The 17332-nt window shown below is 36.0% G+C and overlaps 1 protein-coding gene across 2 annotated transcripts in view; it reads right to left on the bottom strand.

The window, feature by feature from the left end:
- The window catches only part of TASP1 (taspase 1), an 80674-nt gene extending 63480 nt beyond the window's left edge, over nt 1-17194 (bottom strand). Inside the window, exons 1-5 of one of the 2 annotated variants that reach the window (XM_009808933.2) lie at nt 17050-17194; nt 15236-15303; nt 13588-13656; nt 5183-5303; nt 3629-3713 (exon numbers count right to left, since the gene is read on the bottom strand). In XM_009808933.2, the coding sequence (XP_009807235.1) occupies nt 3629-3713; nt 5183-5303; nt 13588-13656; nt 15236-15303; nt 17050-17194 (488 nt within the window). The remainder of the gene's footprint in view (nt 1-3628; nt 3714-5182; nt 5304-13587; nt 13657-15235; nt 15304-17049) is intronic. The other variant, XM_059828559.1, reaches the window with a different exon arrangement.
- Nucleotides 17195-17332: the final 138 nt, after the last annotated feature.

Here is a 17332-nt window from a genome sequence, read left to right as displayed (position 1 = left end):
TAAAAAGATCTTCCTCGCAAATATATCAAACGAAGAGTACTCTGTAGTCATTACAGGCTCAGAACATACAAAAGATAAAAACATCCTCCCAGCAAGGAGTCAATGCTTGGATGCGCTTTCCAGTTCCAGGCAAACTAGACCATATCAAAGGAAAATGCAAGTAAAGGTTTCTAGAAATGGTCTTTTTAGGCAATTTTCTCCAAGAACACGGTTATCCTGGTGCTAGTCACCCCAAACAGGACCATTTAATATGGGCTGTAGGGAGACAAGCCACACCAAGCTAAATAGAAGTAGCAGAAGATGCTTGAGTTCATTAAAGGTGGTTAAGGTGATCCTGAATGTAACAAACTCAATTTGTAATATTTACTATAAAATGCAGCAATCACCCTGAAAACACTGCTACAAAGAAAAAAATTGTTCTGAAGAAATGTAGAACAGAGATACAAAGTGGTGCAAGTCTTTACTCTAGGCACTTTCTTGACTCCGCACTGCCCTCCAAGTTACACAATGTACATACCCTGCCTACAGTACTATAAAACTGTGAAGCAACTACAAATCCCAGTATACCCAAAAGAGGGAAGCAAGACCCTAGAAGGGGATTCTTTCCCAGATAGGTTACTATTAATACTGAAAAAGGGATACAGACATGAACTTAGATTAAGGAGTTCTAAGAAAGGAGACATTTAGGTGTATTTGTACCGTCCTGCAATTATTACGTAACTACACTTAATAGTAAACAGATGTAAATAAGCCGTTTCCCTTAGGAAGGTCAAGGCTTCAACGTAAGAAACAGAAAATCTTCAAATTTATTACTATAAAACAACTAATCCATTATTCTGTGACCAAAAACCACTTCCAAAGATCCATCCAATACGCAATTGTGCAATTATAATAGTGCTTTCTTTTGTAAAGTTATACAATGAACAGGAATATCTTATATGATAATATGCAACATTAAGTTCAGTATTTTCTGTTCCTGCATACATAGGCAGAGAAAATCCTGACAACATTGAGCAGGATAAAATATGACAGAAAGATGTAAGGACCTTAGAAGTTTCAACAAATGTACTCATGCATTCAGGGATTCTCTACTTGAAACTTTTTAAATTTTCATTTGGATAGTGGGATTCTGTGTTTTAAACAAGACGACAAGATATTGATCCAGAATGACACACTCTACAGAGCAATTTACAGCAAATTGGATACATCAGTTAGGACACTTGATCACTCCTTTGCCATAAGCTTACCATGTCAGAATAAATTAATTCACACTCATTAGAATTTCTTCTACTGAAAATTAGAAACGGACCACTTCAAATTGGATTCAAACTGTCACTATAAAAATGGGTGTTGAACAGGGGTAAACAGGCCAAACTAACTGCCTCCATGTGTTCTTTTATAGACAAGAATCTCCATAATGCCACTTTTACTAATCTCACAGTTCCTGAATTTTTCTTGTGTCATTATGTGCCAAACATTCTAGCCAGAAAACATTAAGCTAGTTTAGATCATGCTATAGAAACAGTCGCTACCACTAGGTTTCTTTAACAAGACAGGTTCTTAGGCTACGCTGTATCAGGGAAGATTCCCCAATACACTATTTTCCAATGAGAAACCAGATGAAACTTGCGTATCATTACAAATAAAAATCAGTCACTAAAATCCTGACACATGTAGGAATGCCAAAATGCAGCTGCTCTCTTGTCATTTGACTATATATATTCCCAGCTTGTGCAGGAATATATTTCAGCCCCAAAACAAAATGTCATGCCAAACCCTGCCAGAAAGGCAAGGCATGAAATTGTCAATAGTCATCACCTACAATGAACACGAGCTCTATCATTCTGAACTTGGGATACCGTGTACAGGAGCATCTACCAAAGCAAGTCTAAAGCACAACCCATCATATCCCACTAATATAGATTGTCCCCAGGGTAACTAATTTGCTCTAAAAAAAAAAAACAGACGTTCAAAATCCAGAATGGGAAAAAGGAAATGAAAGTATGTGTTAGGTAACTCAGGTCCACAACATTTGCACAATACACTGTACGTGTTGGCTCCGAAGACAGTTCACCTCTCGCCTCGAGAGTTTGAGCTCCCTTGTCTTTAAAAGCATCTGTTAGCCAAGACCTTGCACCATGTTTGTAAGATTTAGTCTTGTCCTTTGAGGGCAAGAGGATATAGTTTCTTTTCCATTCAGTTATTTTTAAAGCAATAGCAGCATAAACTAGGTCATGAAGTTACAGCAAACATACCAAAATGCCCAAGTGCTCTTCCTTACAATAATTCAATAAAACACTGTGACGATACACACAAAACTAAATCACAAGTGCTTGCTCCTGTAGCTGACTTCAGTACTAGTTCTGGAACACCAAAAAACCCACCTCATTTGACACTCTCTTTAATGTAACTCAGCTAAGCCCCGCTTTCTCATGACATCTGAAGAAATGAGCTCTAACAGCAATTAAAATTCAAGTTCCTATTCCTTAGTAAACTTCTCCTCTGAAAAAAAAAAAAAAGAAGTTCTCTCACTAACTACAATTACTCTTTCCTTTCTTCACTAAAGAAAAGAGTTTTAAATGCAAAATCTGCTTGTTGATGGTTTGGTTTCAGGGTGGCTTTTTTGATCTATGAACTTCCTTTACAGCATGACAGAACACAAATTTTGCTTCTCCTCACTGTTTAAATTGGAATACTATACCAGCCAGCTACAGACTATTTGGCTAATTTTACAGAATAACATAGTAAGGAAAGTAAAATTTGTGAATCTAAATATACATATTTTAAACTACATAAATGCTGGTTTAATACATCTGCAAATACTGTAGTCCATTAGTTAGCAAATGGTAGCAAATTTCTGCAACAGGTATGATAACCAAGGATAGCATTCAATTAATATGAATGCATCATTCAAGTTCTCTACTTGTCAATTTAAGCTGCTAATGTAAATAAGATGGTTTTAAGAGCAATCAATTCTGACACATTTCTTGGATCCTTTCCAAAATGATGCAATAATATTTAAAGTTGTTATGCATTTAATAGTTACCTCTTCCATCTAAGTACTATACCCATCCCAATAAAGGAGTGCATGCTTGCATTGTTGTTTTAAATACTATTCAATCTATCTTTAAAATAACTTCCCATTTTGGCTAAGATAAGAGGAAGTTACTCAACACTGCACGTTTCCACACTATAGCTACAAATTAAAGCCACAAAGACAGGCAGTAAAGTAGGATTCTTTTAGATACTTGTTAAAAACTATGTTGCTTTTTTTAAAGGTAGACAGAGGCAAAGGCAGTAGAATTTCATTTTAATCTTGATGTATTTAGGGATTTTTCAAAATGCTACAGTAACAAAGTAAGAATTCAGTACGATGCAACCAGAAATAATCACACAGATGGAAATTATCACAAAATGATGTTGCCACAATACTTCATTCTACCCACCGCTTCGTCAAGTGAACAAGATGTTTCAAGATCAGAGAACAAAGCTTATCTTCTTTTTAAAGGCATACTATCACTGGCATGTAAAACAGCACCAGCCTTCTTGGGATAATATATAACCTTCAAATATTGCATGCAGTAGAGACGAAAGACCAAAGTAAAGTCAAGCAGAACAAAGCAATTACCAAGGTGGAATTCTGCCAGCAGAGAGCTTTCCCTTCTGCCCTTCACACAACAATCTATTTGCAACTGAAACTGGATTCTTGATTCCTGAAAAGAAAAATTAGCAAAAAATGGGAACAAAACATTAAAATATTTTTCCACATAGCATTGTAGTGTTCATTTTGGCAATGGAAGTCAGCTTCCTTTAATTTCCAAGGCCTTGCCAAGTCATTAAGAGACACCTTATGTTATGTTTCAATTTAATAACAACTTTATCAGTTTTTCCTTCACATGTCCTATCAGTAGTGACAAAGCCTTCTAATCAACACTGCCCCACCTTTTTAAAAAAAAAAAGAAAGAAAGAAAGAAAGAAGCATATTGAAATATTAGGAGTGATCTCCTACCACAGAAATCTCAAATTAAATCTATGGTATTCCACAGGCCAAAGATGTTTTATGAGCATTAATTTTTCAAGACGGAAAGAGCTTTCATTTGGATCTATCTTTCTTGCCAGAACAGGGATTATAGGATTCAGGCTTAGCTTTCTCTCACTCCCTCATTTCCTCCTTCCCCATGGTTGGAAGGATACATTTTGTAACAAACAAGCCTTGAAACACTTAATTTTACTATTTATTTTAGATTTATATCTACATGAGGAAGTTATTACCACGGTTTAGAACTATTCTAGGACAAAGAACAAAGCTTGAAATGTTGTCAGAAAAGCTATTCAATAGTAACAGTTAAGGCTGTTCAATGTACTTGTGACAAAACCTCAACAATCCCTGTTTGGGACTGTATACCTGTATTTGTTTTGCACTGAAAGCTAAAACTAGACAAAAAAGAGAAGCCCATTAGTTCTCAGATTAAGTAAGTCCCATATGCATATGTATCTAACCTTATAACAGTAACACACAAAATAAATCCAAATGTTACCAATCGTGAGAGAAATTACAATGAAAAAAAATCTACCCTATACAGAAATTTTATGTCCCAAGCAAACACCTTGACAGATGAGCAGCTGCGCCCATTCTCAAGAATACATAAGAGGCTTCAGCGTGGAGGCTAGCACCCCACATAGCCTTCTGACACTCTAAAGGAAACTTTGGCCCCTAGGATTCTAATGTGACCAACTTACCTAAGAGACCAAAATTGACCTTACGATTGAATTATATACCAGTAAGTTCTTCGAGGAGACAGAGAACAAAAACAAATATAAAGCCTAACTTAAAAGCTCACAATCCTTTTTTTTAATAATTGCATTTTATTATAAAGTTATCATTCTACAAATTCACCTGAGCAAACTCACTCCCATTGTCAATACTGTACAGTATCACACAATTGTTCTGCATCAAAGGATTATCAGTGAACTAATAAGACAATGTGTTACACAAAGCAAATTAACAAAAAACAGTATTTCAGAGAGCAGGAATGCCTCCCCCTTTTTTAAATGGGGCAGAATTTATTTAAACAGGGCAGTACTTACAATGTCCCTCCCCTCCAAAAAAGTAACAATAAAGAACAAAATTGATCTTTGCACTTAAATCAGTAGTTAGCTTTATAATAGGTAGTTAACATACCACTCAGTGCTCCAACTGCTCCAAAATTTAATGACTTTCCATCCATTATACTGGCATCACATTCTATCTCACCCAGAAGGTTTAGGTTAGACCCCAATCCTGCATTTGTAAAAGGAGAATCCTAAAAATAAGAACAAAACACTATAAGGCCACATCCATAACAGACTAGATCAAAACTTTTGTATAACTGATCTGATGACTCTGATCTTGGTGCAGTGCACTTTCTTATTCTAGTAGTTTAATCTTCCACAACAAAAACAACAGCAATTTGAACAGAGCATCTCAAATTACTATAGTGGATACCTTACACCCTCTATAGGGTGTGATATATCTCAAATGTAATAATGCGCTAATATAAAAACCAATCACCCAGCGATTTAAGACAATCATTTATATGCAAGCAAAAGCCTTACAACATGAGTGAAAACCTCTCCCTCCCTCCCCCAAAATATACACTTTATTTGGTCCCTAACCCAGCAAGTAACATGAAAGCAACATCTAATAATCACTGCACAGACCACAGTCTACCTTTGAAACTCTTCAGTATGACACAGCAGCAAAACAGAACTGTACCTTTCCTTAACATTCTAAGCCTATGATTGCAGCTCTGCATGCAGAAATAAAGAACCGGCATCAGTAACAATTCACTTTGTAAAACTTCTATTTGATTGTTAGCTTAAGGGCAATCATTACGGAGGCCTGGAAGTTTCTTGACTAAAAACCAAGACATATGTCATAGAAAGTAAGGAACAACATTTAATAAACTAATTAAAAACCTAACTCCTCTTTTATTAACACCTTCTGTAGCTTTTTGCAAACTCAAGATTCTCAAACAAGAAGTTTTGCATGCTAGAATTAAACACACCCATTTTTGCCCCCCTCATTTCATCAGAGCATCCCCATGACTTTAAAACCACAAGATTTCAAAGTAGTACAGTTCAGGAGTCTCACTGCCAGCTCAATATAATCCCCTCTTTCTAGATGCAAGCACAAAACAAGTACAGGACAAAGAAAGGTAACAGCCCAGAACATCCAAACAGTAAAATTTCGGAGAGATGCTGCATGCTTTCAGAGTTTCATATCTGTTTTTATTACAACAGCGTTAACAACCTGATGCGACAAAGAAGAATTTCGGAGAGATGCTGCATGCTTTCAGAGTTTCATATCTGTTTTTATTACAACAGCGTTAACAACCTGATGCGACAAAGAAAAATGGTTGTCTAGACCACAGGTGAACACGTCAATGAAATTAGATGGTCATACTTTTACAGTATATGTAATAACAGCTGAATCAGGAAACAATTCTACTGGAAACAGCTCAAAGTTCTGTCTTAAATGTTAAATGAGATGGTTCTTTTTTGTACCTACTAATTTGTAATGAATACAAGGAAACTAAAGAGAGAGAGAGCACACAGAAAGGAAAAATAAATTAGATGTTAGTAAGTCAGTTAGCTTTTGTTAACTTTCAAATGCGCAAGTAGTGAGTAAATTCAAAACCTGTTTTGCAAGATGTTGATTCTAATTTACAGATATATTTAAAGTGTTCTTAGTATTTGAGTCACCAAAACGCTATCTTCCTGAAGAATCATGAATACATAATACATGATTAACACGTAATCATGAAACAGACTGTAATCTCTCCATGTTCATTTTATACTACTCATCAATATTTTCTGCTTTTTCCTTCTGCATCCAAGAAGCAGCATAAGATTTTATCCCATTTTATCCCACCCTATTTTATCCCACTCCACAACAGATCTTCACATTCACTGTGTATATTCATTGTGTTGTTCATTTTGACAGCTATGCCTCACAGCAAATAAGTAAATTTGAAAAGATTTTAGGATAATGAAACATTTGCCATTTAGTGCACAGGGAATAACTGTCCCTAGAAGGGGGAGGAGGGGTGCAATATGGTTTAAAAAAGGCTACCAAGATAATGGCCTTGAAAAGGTGGAAGACTGCAGAGCAGCCGCAGGCTTAACCAACTCCATTGCTCCCCAGGCTCTACAAGTATGAAGAAAATTAAGTCAGTGAAGTTTAGAACAAAAGGAGCAGAGAAGTGATGGAAGGAATCTGAACGCGAACGGTGAAAGGTATATGTTAGGATGAATGATGTTCACTCCTAGCGCTGTCCAAGTTCCTTGCCCATGGGTAATCAGAGTGCATAGACCTGCAAGGCTGGAGACAAATCTCTAATGTTCTGTTCCAAAAAAAATTCTCTCAGTGCATTATACTCAAAAGCATTAGCAAAGAGGAAGAATTTCATGCTTTACAGATTTGTCACTTCCACAAAGCAAAGACAGCTGTTATCTTAAGAGCATATGTCATGGCCAAATAAAGGGAGTAAGAAGGACCCATCAGAACAGAAGTCCTAGTAACACTGTCCAGAATCCTTCCGCAGTCAAGACTAAGCTCTCTACCATCTGATAAACCTAATAATCAAAAGAGGGTAAGGAAAAAAAATACAGGGTACAGAGTGGCACTAGGTCACTTTATTTCTAAAAATCAAGATGTGCTTGATGCTTTGGCATAGCACCTTCACTGGCACAACATCAAGGATGCACCAAGAGACAACTTCTTCAGAGGTTCTCAAGACGAAGGGAATGCCACCTGTTTCTCCCTACAGAATATTTATCAGAATACTACAGGATACTGGATAAATAAGAACTCCACACCAACAAAATTATAGATGCCTCTTTGGTGGCCTAACTCTTTCATTTTAGGATTCAGAAGGAATCTTACCAGTACAATCAGTCACAACATGAATAACTTCGCCAGTAAAAAGCTTCCAAGCACCTGTTCAAAATTTCTGTGAAGCTTTGCTTAGCTTTACAGTCAGACTGCACTCAATTAAGATGGTCTCAGAATTGCCAAGAGGAAGTTGGTCTACTCTAAGTTCACAGATCTGAAAGGTGATCTGATAACAGACACTTTAGACAGTGCAGGAACTGGGTTTGAATACATGGAATTTCTGATACCTACCTGAGTGTCTCTGAGACGAGACATAAAGCCTTTGACATGAGGCAGGGAAAAACCTTTATAAAAAATGGAAACAGAGATTCACACCAATGAATAGGCAAGGACATGAAATACACCACATAAATACATCTCTTTTTGAAAACATGAATCTCTGTGCAAAGTCTGACCAAAAGGTTTCAAGACTGATACACAAATGGAGGAATACAACTTACGAAAATTAAGGTGTATTTTGAAATGAAAATTCAAAACCTTCAAGGAATGCAGAAACATTATTAAAACAGAAGCATGCATGCTTTCAAAGGGGGAAGAAAATAAACAGCTAAGTGAACCAGTCTCTTCATACCCCTGGACAGAAAAATGCAGTACTGCAAGAACTATACGACTACCACAGGATGGGGAAGAACCCAATCAAAGCATGTATCCAAGAACAGGGAGGAAGGGAAAGGACGAAAAGGTTTATAATACAGAAGGTAATCTTCAGCAATATACTTTTATTTAAAAACACAGGCAAAGATCAGCCTTTATATTTCTAAGGAGACTGAAAAATGACAACAAAGCAAACCAAGCATGAGCTTTGTATGTTAACAGCAAGACCTATTACACAGAAAAGTAAAACAAAAGAGGGAAAAGACAAACAAATGGCTATTGAAAGCATTTTAACAAAACATAAGCTTTCAATTATGTGAAAAATACTAGACTACCTGGCAATTACTCCACCACTGAAGTATCTCTAACTTAAAACATAAATCTGTAGCAAAGGAGATAATACGAAGCTTTAAGACATGAACCAAGAGTTTTATTTTCCCAAGTTAGCCCATCTTGTAAAAACTCTCAAGCTACCAAGGGTATAATTTTTATTTTTAGAATCCTTTTTACTTCAAGATGTATTTATAAATGTTCTGGCAGCAAACACAGGCACGCTGAAGTTTCTAGCTGTGGTCAAAGTTGGAATGCTTGAAGAAGTTACTCAACACTGTAACACTAAGAGTCCTGAATTACATCTAGGCAAATAGTTAAAATGCTCTATTTTCAACATGCATTAAAGAACATTCCATCCATCTTCGATACAGTTTTGGCCATGGTTTATTTGCAACTTTTAAAAGGGATCCAAAGCCTACAGGCATTTCTTTTTACACACTGTAATTTTAAAATTTATTTTTCTGAGGGAATTTAGTGACAAGAAGTAACAGTCTACAAGGAGGAGTCATGTCCCTTTCAATTAAACCAGCTAAAATATTTTTAAAGAACACTTTTGTCACAGGTTACTGTTAACCACTCTGCTGCAAAACACCACAGTATTGCTTTTTAACTAGAATTAACAACTTCCAGTTCATTACACATTAAAAGTTCATCTGTGGTGACTGCCTTAATACAATAAGGCTGCTGGCATTGTGCTTTCTTCTTTAAAGAGAAGTCCCAGGGACTAAAATTGTATATTCAAAGATCTTAATTACTATAAAATTAATAAATAAACAAAACGAAAGAAAAAACAATCCAACAAGAAACAAGTTCTTTCACTGCCAAAAAAAGCAAAGTAAATTGAGCAAAAGCCAAAATGTAACATCCACTTCCCCACCAATCATATTCATTTCCAATTTAAAGGATGTTCATAAAGAACATTCTACTGAAGTCAGGTTAAAGAAACAAGTGATATACACACAGGATTAATAAACTTAAACTAAACTTAGAAAAAGTTTGAAATCATCATCATCCTCTACAACAAACTCATGTTCTTGTCTCTAGTACCTGAACAGTAGACTTTCTGAAGTGCTCTATAGTCAAAGAAAAGCTTGAAATTGCACATTGTTCTCCCAGCCAGCTATAAATGCAATCAGCATGTGGCTTTGTTGAAAACCGCAAGTTTTAAAGCGGGGAGGTGGGGGGGTGGAGATGACGATGACACCTCCCTGCCCTCCCTCCAAAAAAAAGCTGCCCAAATCCCTTTGTGTTTCAAGAGAAATTCAGACTTCATATGGCGGCTGATCGCAAGAGTGCAAAAAGCAGTAATTCTGCAAGCATGTCTTTGTAGAAGCATACAGTGTAAATGATGAGTCTTATGAAGCACCTTGTCCAGACCCATTTTATTACCAAAAGCTGAAAGAGGCAACATGTTCATTTGTTTCTCTGCAATAACAGAGTTCACAAACTGGAAAACATAACTGCCTTTAATCAACTTAACAAATACAGCTGATACTTACAAAGACCAGCACAGTTATCTTAACAGTATTCTGGGTCAGCTGCTCTTGTTACTTTGCAAAAGAAATCTACCTTTTTTCTAGTTAAGTATTAGTGTTATTATCACAGAACACTATTTCACTTGAGATTCATATAGTCCAACAAAGAAAGGCTATTCTATCTCCATTTAGAGCCTGCAAAAATAAAACAAAAAACAGACAGCATACCACAAGCAAACTGTCAGCTTGCTCATAAAAGATCAAGAGCAAGTCTTGTGCCTCAACAAGTCTTTGAAGTGATGCCTCTTGGATCAGCTGAAATTCTGCGTAATAGTTGTGTAATTGAGCGGAACCGAGCAAAAAAATTCATCTTTTGTGACACTTCCACGAAAAAATATTTGTGCCTTGCAAAGACTACAGATTTGTGGAATACAGCATTAAAAATCCTAGATAACTGTAAAAGTGGTTAAATATTTCAGATAAACTCACAGCAATGTGTTCTACAGCAACCAAAATATCAAGAAGTTACAAACAGTACTCCACAATGGAATCTGTTATCACATTATACTTTCTTTGTTCTGTATCTTAATCTGTATTACAGTGACACATGTAAACAAACATTGTTTTTATACAGATTTTTGCTATTTATTTGCCAACTCAAAATGCTAAAGTACTTTATGAAAAGTCACTATTTTTTTCTGCATAAACAAAAGTGTAGTGATAGCTCATTACAGAGACAGTCAACATACAAACCCACATTTTTACCTATAGAATTCTGTAATTGATGAGAAAAACTATTCTGTTTGCTTTGCTGACTTGCCACATGCAGTTTGTTTTCCATACAACAACAGGAAAAATATCAGAATTAAAACTGAAGATGCAGGTCCAGAAATGACAGAGGTGTCTGCAGGTGGTGTTCAGAATGAGATATAAGTAGATACAAACGTTTCAACATTTTGAAAGCTGACAGTCTCACACTTTGGAATTTCTCATACCAGATCCAAAAAAATGCCACTGCAAACCACACCATTTTCTGTTTTGAATATATCTTTGATTTTTCCTCTATGTAACTGCATAGCTACGTACTTTAATTTAAAAGAAGCCCAAATCCCAAACCCAGTATTCTTTATCCCAGTAAGAGAGAGAACAACCCACAATTAAGAGGTTATCTAAATCTCTTAATGAATAAATGAAAGACAATAATTACATTAATGGCAGCAGTACGACCTGAACAAAATAATATTTAATCTTAAAAACAGGAAAAAGGAAAAAAAATGGGGTTTGTGCAACAGTACACATAAAAATACTACCTAAGACAATTATATAACCAGAAAGTGGAATGATGGCAGGCATCACCACAATAGTACAAGACAGATGAGGCGAAAAAGGTTGCTGATTGGAGTAATTTCATAAAAAGATTTTAATTTCATCTTAAAGCCATAACTTCTTACACAGATGTCACTTCAGAGTATTTAAATCTACAAAAGTAAAAGATGACAAGTCTCTTGGGGATAACAAAAACAGCTAAAACATTTACCCCAGGCACAGCTGCAAAGAGATAAAAAACTGTTACGTTAAGCTTCTTAAAATATGTTTTCTCCTGTTCTCAGGAACACGATAAAAATCACAACACAATGTAGATTTTTTTTTTTTCCCCCACTGAGGAGGGAACGGACACACAAAACAATCTTGTGGAGTAACAGCAGCCTCAGTTAGTTTATGGAAGTGCATTATAAATAATTCCATTAGAGAGACACCTTTTGTTTTCACCTAGCTATATTCTAATGTGTAAGATAACATATGAAAGCATATTTGAAGAGTTCAGTGGAGACCAAAAGTACTGTTTAAAGCCAAGAAGCTTGCCAAGTTGAAAGTATGACTGATGTCTTGGCTCCTAGTCAGAATGTCTAACACATTTTAAAGTACGTACTCCTGCCTTACGCAAATCCCATCAACTATGTTAATTAACACTTTCCCAACATACGTGTAAGTAAATCCACTGCTAATCCTCTCAGAATACTACCATAAATTCCAAACCCAGGAAATTATTTTTACAGCACAACACTTACCTTGCCTTCCTTCTTTACTAATAAAGTTAGAGAGGAAGAAGCAATTACTCCTTACAGGAGAAGAGGAATACCTGTTTCAATCATCACTGCCATGAGGGATTAGTGGACCTGGGACAATAACCAAACTGCCTCATTTATATCCCAGAAATTCTTTTAGCTTTACTCTCTTCTACATTATTTCATAGGGACCCTTCACGAGAGTCAGATGCTATAAAAATCTCACCACTCCAAAAAGATACTTCTCTAAAAAGCTCACGAACACCTGCTCCTCTCTTTATGATTATCAAGTACCATTTTGAAATAAAAGCATTACTTGTCCTAGTCTTCTACATATATTTTGTCACAAAAATCAGAAAAAAGCATTATCTTACACTGAAGTCACATTTCTCTGAACAACCTGCTTCTAGTCTCTTATCCTATGAGAGTTCATACAGACACAAAATAAAAAAAGAAAAAAAGCCTTTGGGAACTGCATTAATTTAAGCGCATAGCAGAAGTATGTTGTGGGACAAATGAGAACTTAAAATTCTCACTTCATTTTCACAGAGTCCTTTAATTGGATGGAGAGACAAGCAGTGTTAAATTTATGCAATCACTTTTGTAGAATTATCCCGAAGAACTGAAAAAGGTATGAATAACACAACCCAAGAAAGCATACTCGGAGACGGTTACCTCAATATAATTACTACATGAGAGTGTTAATAGAACTACTAAAGACTAACTACATCTAAATTCTTTGGATGATAATTTCATGAAATGAAACATAACTCAGTGTGAGATATTAATGCAAACAAAAGGAATGAGGACCTACCCTCAAATTTCTAGTTAACATATGTGACCAGTAGTACGATTTTTCTCCCTATCTAAGAAGCAGAGCCAGTATAGTCTGCCTCTAGCTCAGTAAGTCAGAAATAAATTCTTGAAGGTTAAAGATTATCTGATAAGGCATACCTAAGATGACAACCAAACTGCACTAACTAGACAACTTTTATTCAGTTTGCATTTTTAGAAAGTCTTTAAATAAATTTACTCCAAAATATAGTGGAAAAGCAAAAGGTAAAATTAGCGTAGCAAAAAAATGGAAATCTCAGTAGATTTCCCATTTGAATTAATACCTTCCTACAGAAAAATCTGGCAATGTACCCAAGAGACATATTTAGTACTAGTCAGAAATTCATACCTCTAATTCTATAAGTGCTGCAGTCACTGCATCTGTTGCAAGAGCACCAGCCTGTAGCTTTTCAATTGCCTGAAAAACAGAATTTTTAGTGGATGATTAGGAAATTCTAATATTCCATGATTAAGCCCTACATTTTCCTAGTCCTGTACAAAACAAAATCTTCACCAAATTAGTTTAAAATGTAAAAGGACATAAAACCAAGAGGCACCGGCAATAGTCAGTATGCACCATGCAAGGGCAGATCTGAAGGCACAGTTTTGCTGCTCTGACATTGTGACACCGCATTTAGTAGCGGATTCCTGCACAGTCAAACTCATAGCAAAATAAATTCTTATACCTGGTGTCCTCAAACACTTAACATTTCAGTCAAGAATTTTCTAATTTTCCTTCCAAGATTCAACAAAAATCCCTAGTACCATATATGGCAATTGTCACGAAATTTTAACAGAATCTACAAGTAAGCTCATCTCAAAGCCAACACATGAAAACAAATCAAATAAGACAATGTTGTCTTCAAACTACATACGCAAGCAAAAATGAACTTTTAGAGCCAAATATTATTTCTTAGATCCATACGGGACAAGAGCTTACAATCAAGTTCTCTCAGGGAACCTCAGAAAACAACTATGGCTGCATCTTCAGTTGCAAGACAAACCTGCGATTGTGTGTTCTTCAACAAGTTATTTATGTTGGCTGCCTAGCTTAACGTACCAAACGGAATCTCAAATTAGATTTAAATCCAACAGCAAACAACCTTTTTTCACACATAATTAGCTGGAAAATTAATATCATCAGCGCTAGTACGCAACTTTAATGAAGCTAGTGTTAAGTTTGGATGATTTTTGAGGTTTCTCATTACAAAACTACATCGGTATTAGGATTGAGCAACAGAACTGTAAGATGAAGTGATAATCCTCAGAGGACAACTCTGAGACTTCTAAAAAGCCTGCCAAGCTCTCCAGCTCCTTCTCCCTGGAGAAAGCAAAAGGCATCAGAAATTTTTGAGACAGGTCTTCCAGCCTCTCATTCAACACTTAGTAGACAGGACTGGTCAGTTCCAAAGCTAAGCTCTTGGAGGAGATAAAAAAAATTAATTTCAATGGAAATGAAAAAGTCTTACAATTTCTCCCTTTCCAGCTCTGGGAAGAGAGTTTTGATTTTTGGTTTTGTTTTTCCTGTTTCTACCTCCCCTCCTATCAAGAAGGTAAGAGCTATCAAGAAAATTCTAAAAATCTCTGCATTCACAGAGCAATCTGAATGCTAGAGTTCAAATAAATTCCAAAAAGAGTGGACACTGACAAAATAAAAAATCCAGACACCATATTTAGCTCCAGAAACCCAAAAGCCTCCAGAACAGTGCAGGAAGCTGTAAAAATACTCCGTGTAGGTACCACTGTGACCTTCTGTTCCTGCACCGTTCCTTTGGTGTCTGCTATTTGCCATCACTGATGGGAACGTTGCTGCACCTCATGACCATGCACACCATTAACTCTGTACCATGTTAACTGTCACTGCTCCATTTTTCCTCTAGAAACGCATACAGCCTGAGTAGCTAAACGCAGATATGCCCATTCATACTGGAGGAACAGAGCTACTGAATGTTTTTCTTGTATACCTACTACCAGACCGTGGAGCTGGTAAGACATACCTTCTGACAGGCTCTTTTGCACACATGCTTGTATTCTTTAGCTTTGGATTCAGAATGATAACCTGCACCTACAATTAAGGCAAAAGGAAAAGAGATTATACTACCTGCCAAACTACAACCTATAGTTTGCATAAAGAATTAAGATACAGACAGATACAGCCTTCCTTATTCTGGATTACATTGGGATTTCCTTTTTGTATCAACGATTGACAACTTTATGCATTCCAACATTAATTCAAATTCACTCAGTAAAATACAGGATACAGAGCAAATATGCAGAAGCATACAGGTATAAATCTCAGTGTCATACAATCTGTCCTATAAACATTCTCCAAGATATTTCAGTTTTGCTTGTTCTTGGAGGATTTCCAGCATAGCTTTTTTTATTTATTGTCCATCATTGGGCAAAACCCTTAGTTTAAGTCAAACTCCAATTTTCCTTTTACTGCTCATTTGCAAGTTTGCAATTACCATTCTGTTCATCTTCTCATGTTTATGCTACATTTTTAGAGCTCATTACTCCTGCTTTGCAACCAAGAGAGTTCCTGAAAATAAATATCATACAATTTTTTTCACCTTTTTCTCATTTTCAGTCTTTATGTCTATCCTGTTGCATCTAACCATTTTGCCCTGTTTTGTAGCCACTGCCCCCATACCTGAAAAATGTATCAATGCCCACTATTCGACTAAATACAGCATCAGAAAAATAACAGAGAAGGCTAGCACACTGATATTTAAATTACACCTTCTGGGTTTTTTTTTTTGAACTTGAAAAATATGCTTGTATTTATCTCAGCTTCCCTTTCCCAACCTCTAGAAATGTTATCTTTGAGAAACTCCAATAAAATAAGTTTTAACACTACTAGTGAAAGAAAAAGAAATTTAAACAGAGCAAAGTAACCCATTAAAGGACAAAATATTGAACAATTCTATTTGTTCTTAGCATAGAATACCAGGGTTGTCAAATATCAACCCAGAATAAGTTCTTTGAGGGGTTGGGTTTTTTTTTACCTTAAGGATTTTATAAACCAAGTAGAATGTTGGTTTCTCAAATATTTCAGGTGTCACCAGGCTACTTTGCTCAATTTCACCTCATGTCATCACACCTATGCTAAAAACAAGTATACAGCCAGATACAAGCATCAATAATATTTTCAAGTTCAACAGAATTTAAGAAAGAACATATTAGAAAAGAATTTATGAACAAGACACACATAACACATCGTTTTTGTATCACATCTGAGTAATGACTTCTTCATTACGTGTGGAAAAAATAAACAGTAATTCACTTAAATACGAACAATATAAAAAAAATAGACTTGGGGGAAAACTTTCAAAAGGGTAAAAAAAGTGAAGTTCTGCAACAAATGGCCTAAGGAGGTTTCAAACAGTCTTAACTAGACTGTTCTTATAGACAAGTTAGACACGAAACTATCAGTAATTGATCTTTCTGCAGGGTGAGGAAATAGACCGAGAGATCTCTCACATTTTGTAGATTTCCCAAGCTTAGCAGATAACTGCAGAATTTGGCATTTTATAACCATTTAATATAGGGATTTTGTTTAGGGTTTTCTTTGTCAAGGAGGAAAAAAAAATACCATTCAGAATACCCAAACTCCTATATTTTATTAACAATTTGCAAGATCCTCCAGCCAACGCAACTTCCAATCAAACTCTCCACTCCCAGATTTACACCCAAAGTTAATGTCACTTCATTAACATACTAGTAGTCCAAAGCCAATATAAAATTTTAGTTGGTACTTAGTTTGTATATGCGCTATTTCCATTCCAGCTGTTATGCTTCTGCATCTTACCTGCATGGACAAGCACAAATCCCACTCGTTTCCCTCTTTGGGTTTGCTTTGTTTCGGGCTCCTTGACCACCACTTTTACAGCTGTAACCTGAGGCGATTTGGAAGGTAACACTTCTACTGAACTTATCCCCTTCTCCATGATCATACATTAGGATCACCATCTTCTACTGGAAAAGAGCATCCTTCCATCCAGAAATAAACTCTGGAGAGGAATCATCCTAAAACCAAATCACACGCATACGTTAGATACTGATTTCAAGAGATTAATTTCATACAAATAACT

This window comes from Gavia stellata, chromosome 23 (assembly GCF_030936135.1).
Source record: "Gavia stellata isolate bGavSte3 chromosome 23, bGavSte3.hap2, whole genome shotgun sequence".
In the NCBI taxonomy this organism is placed as follows: domain Eukaryota; kingdom Metazoa; phylum Chordata; class Aves; order Gaviiformes; family Gaviidae; genus Gavia; species Gavia stellata.
This window is presented reverse-complemented; position numbering and strand designations above follow the sequence as displayed.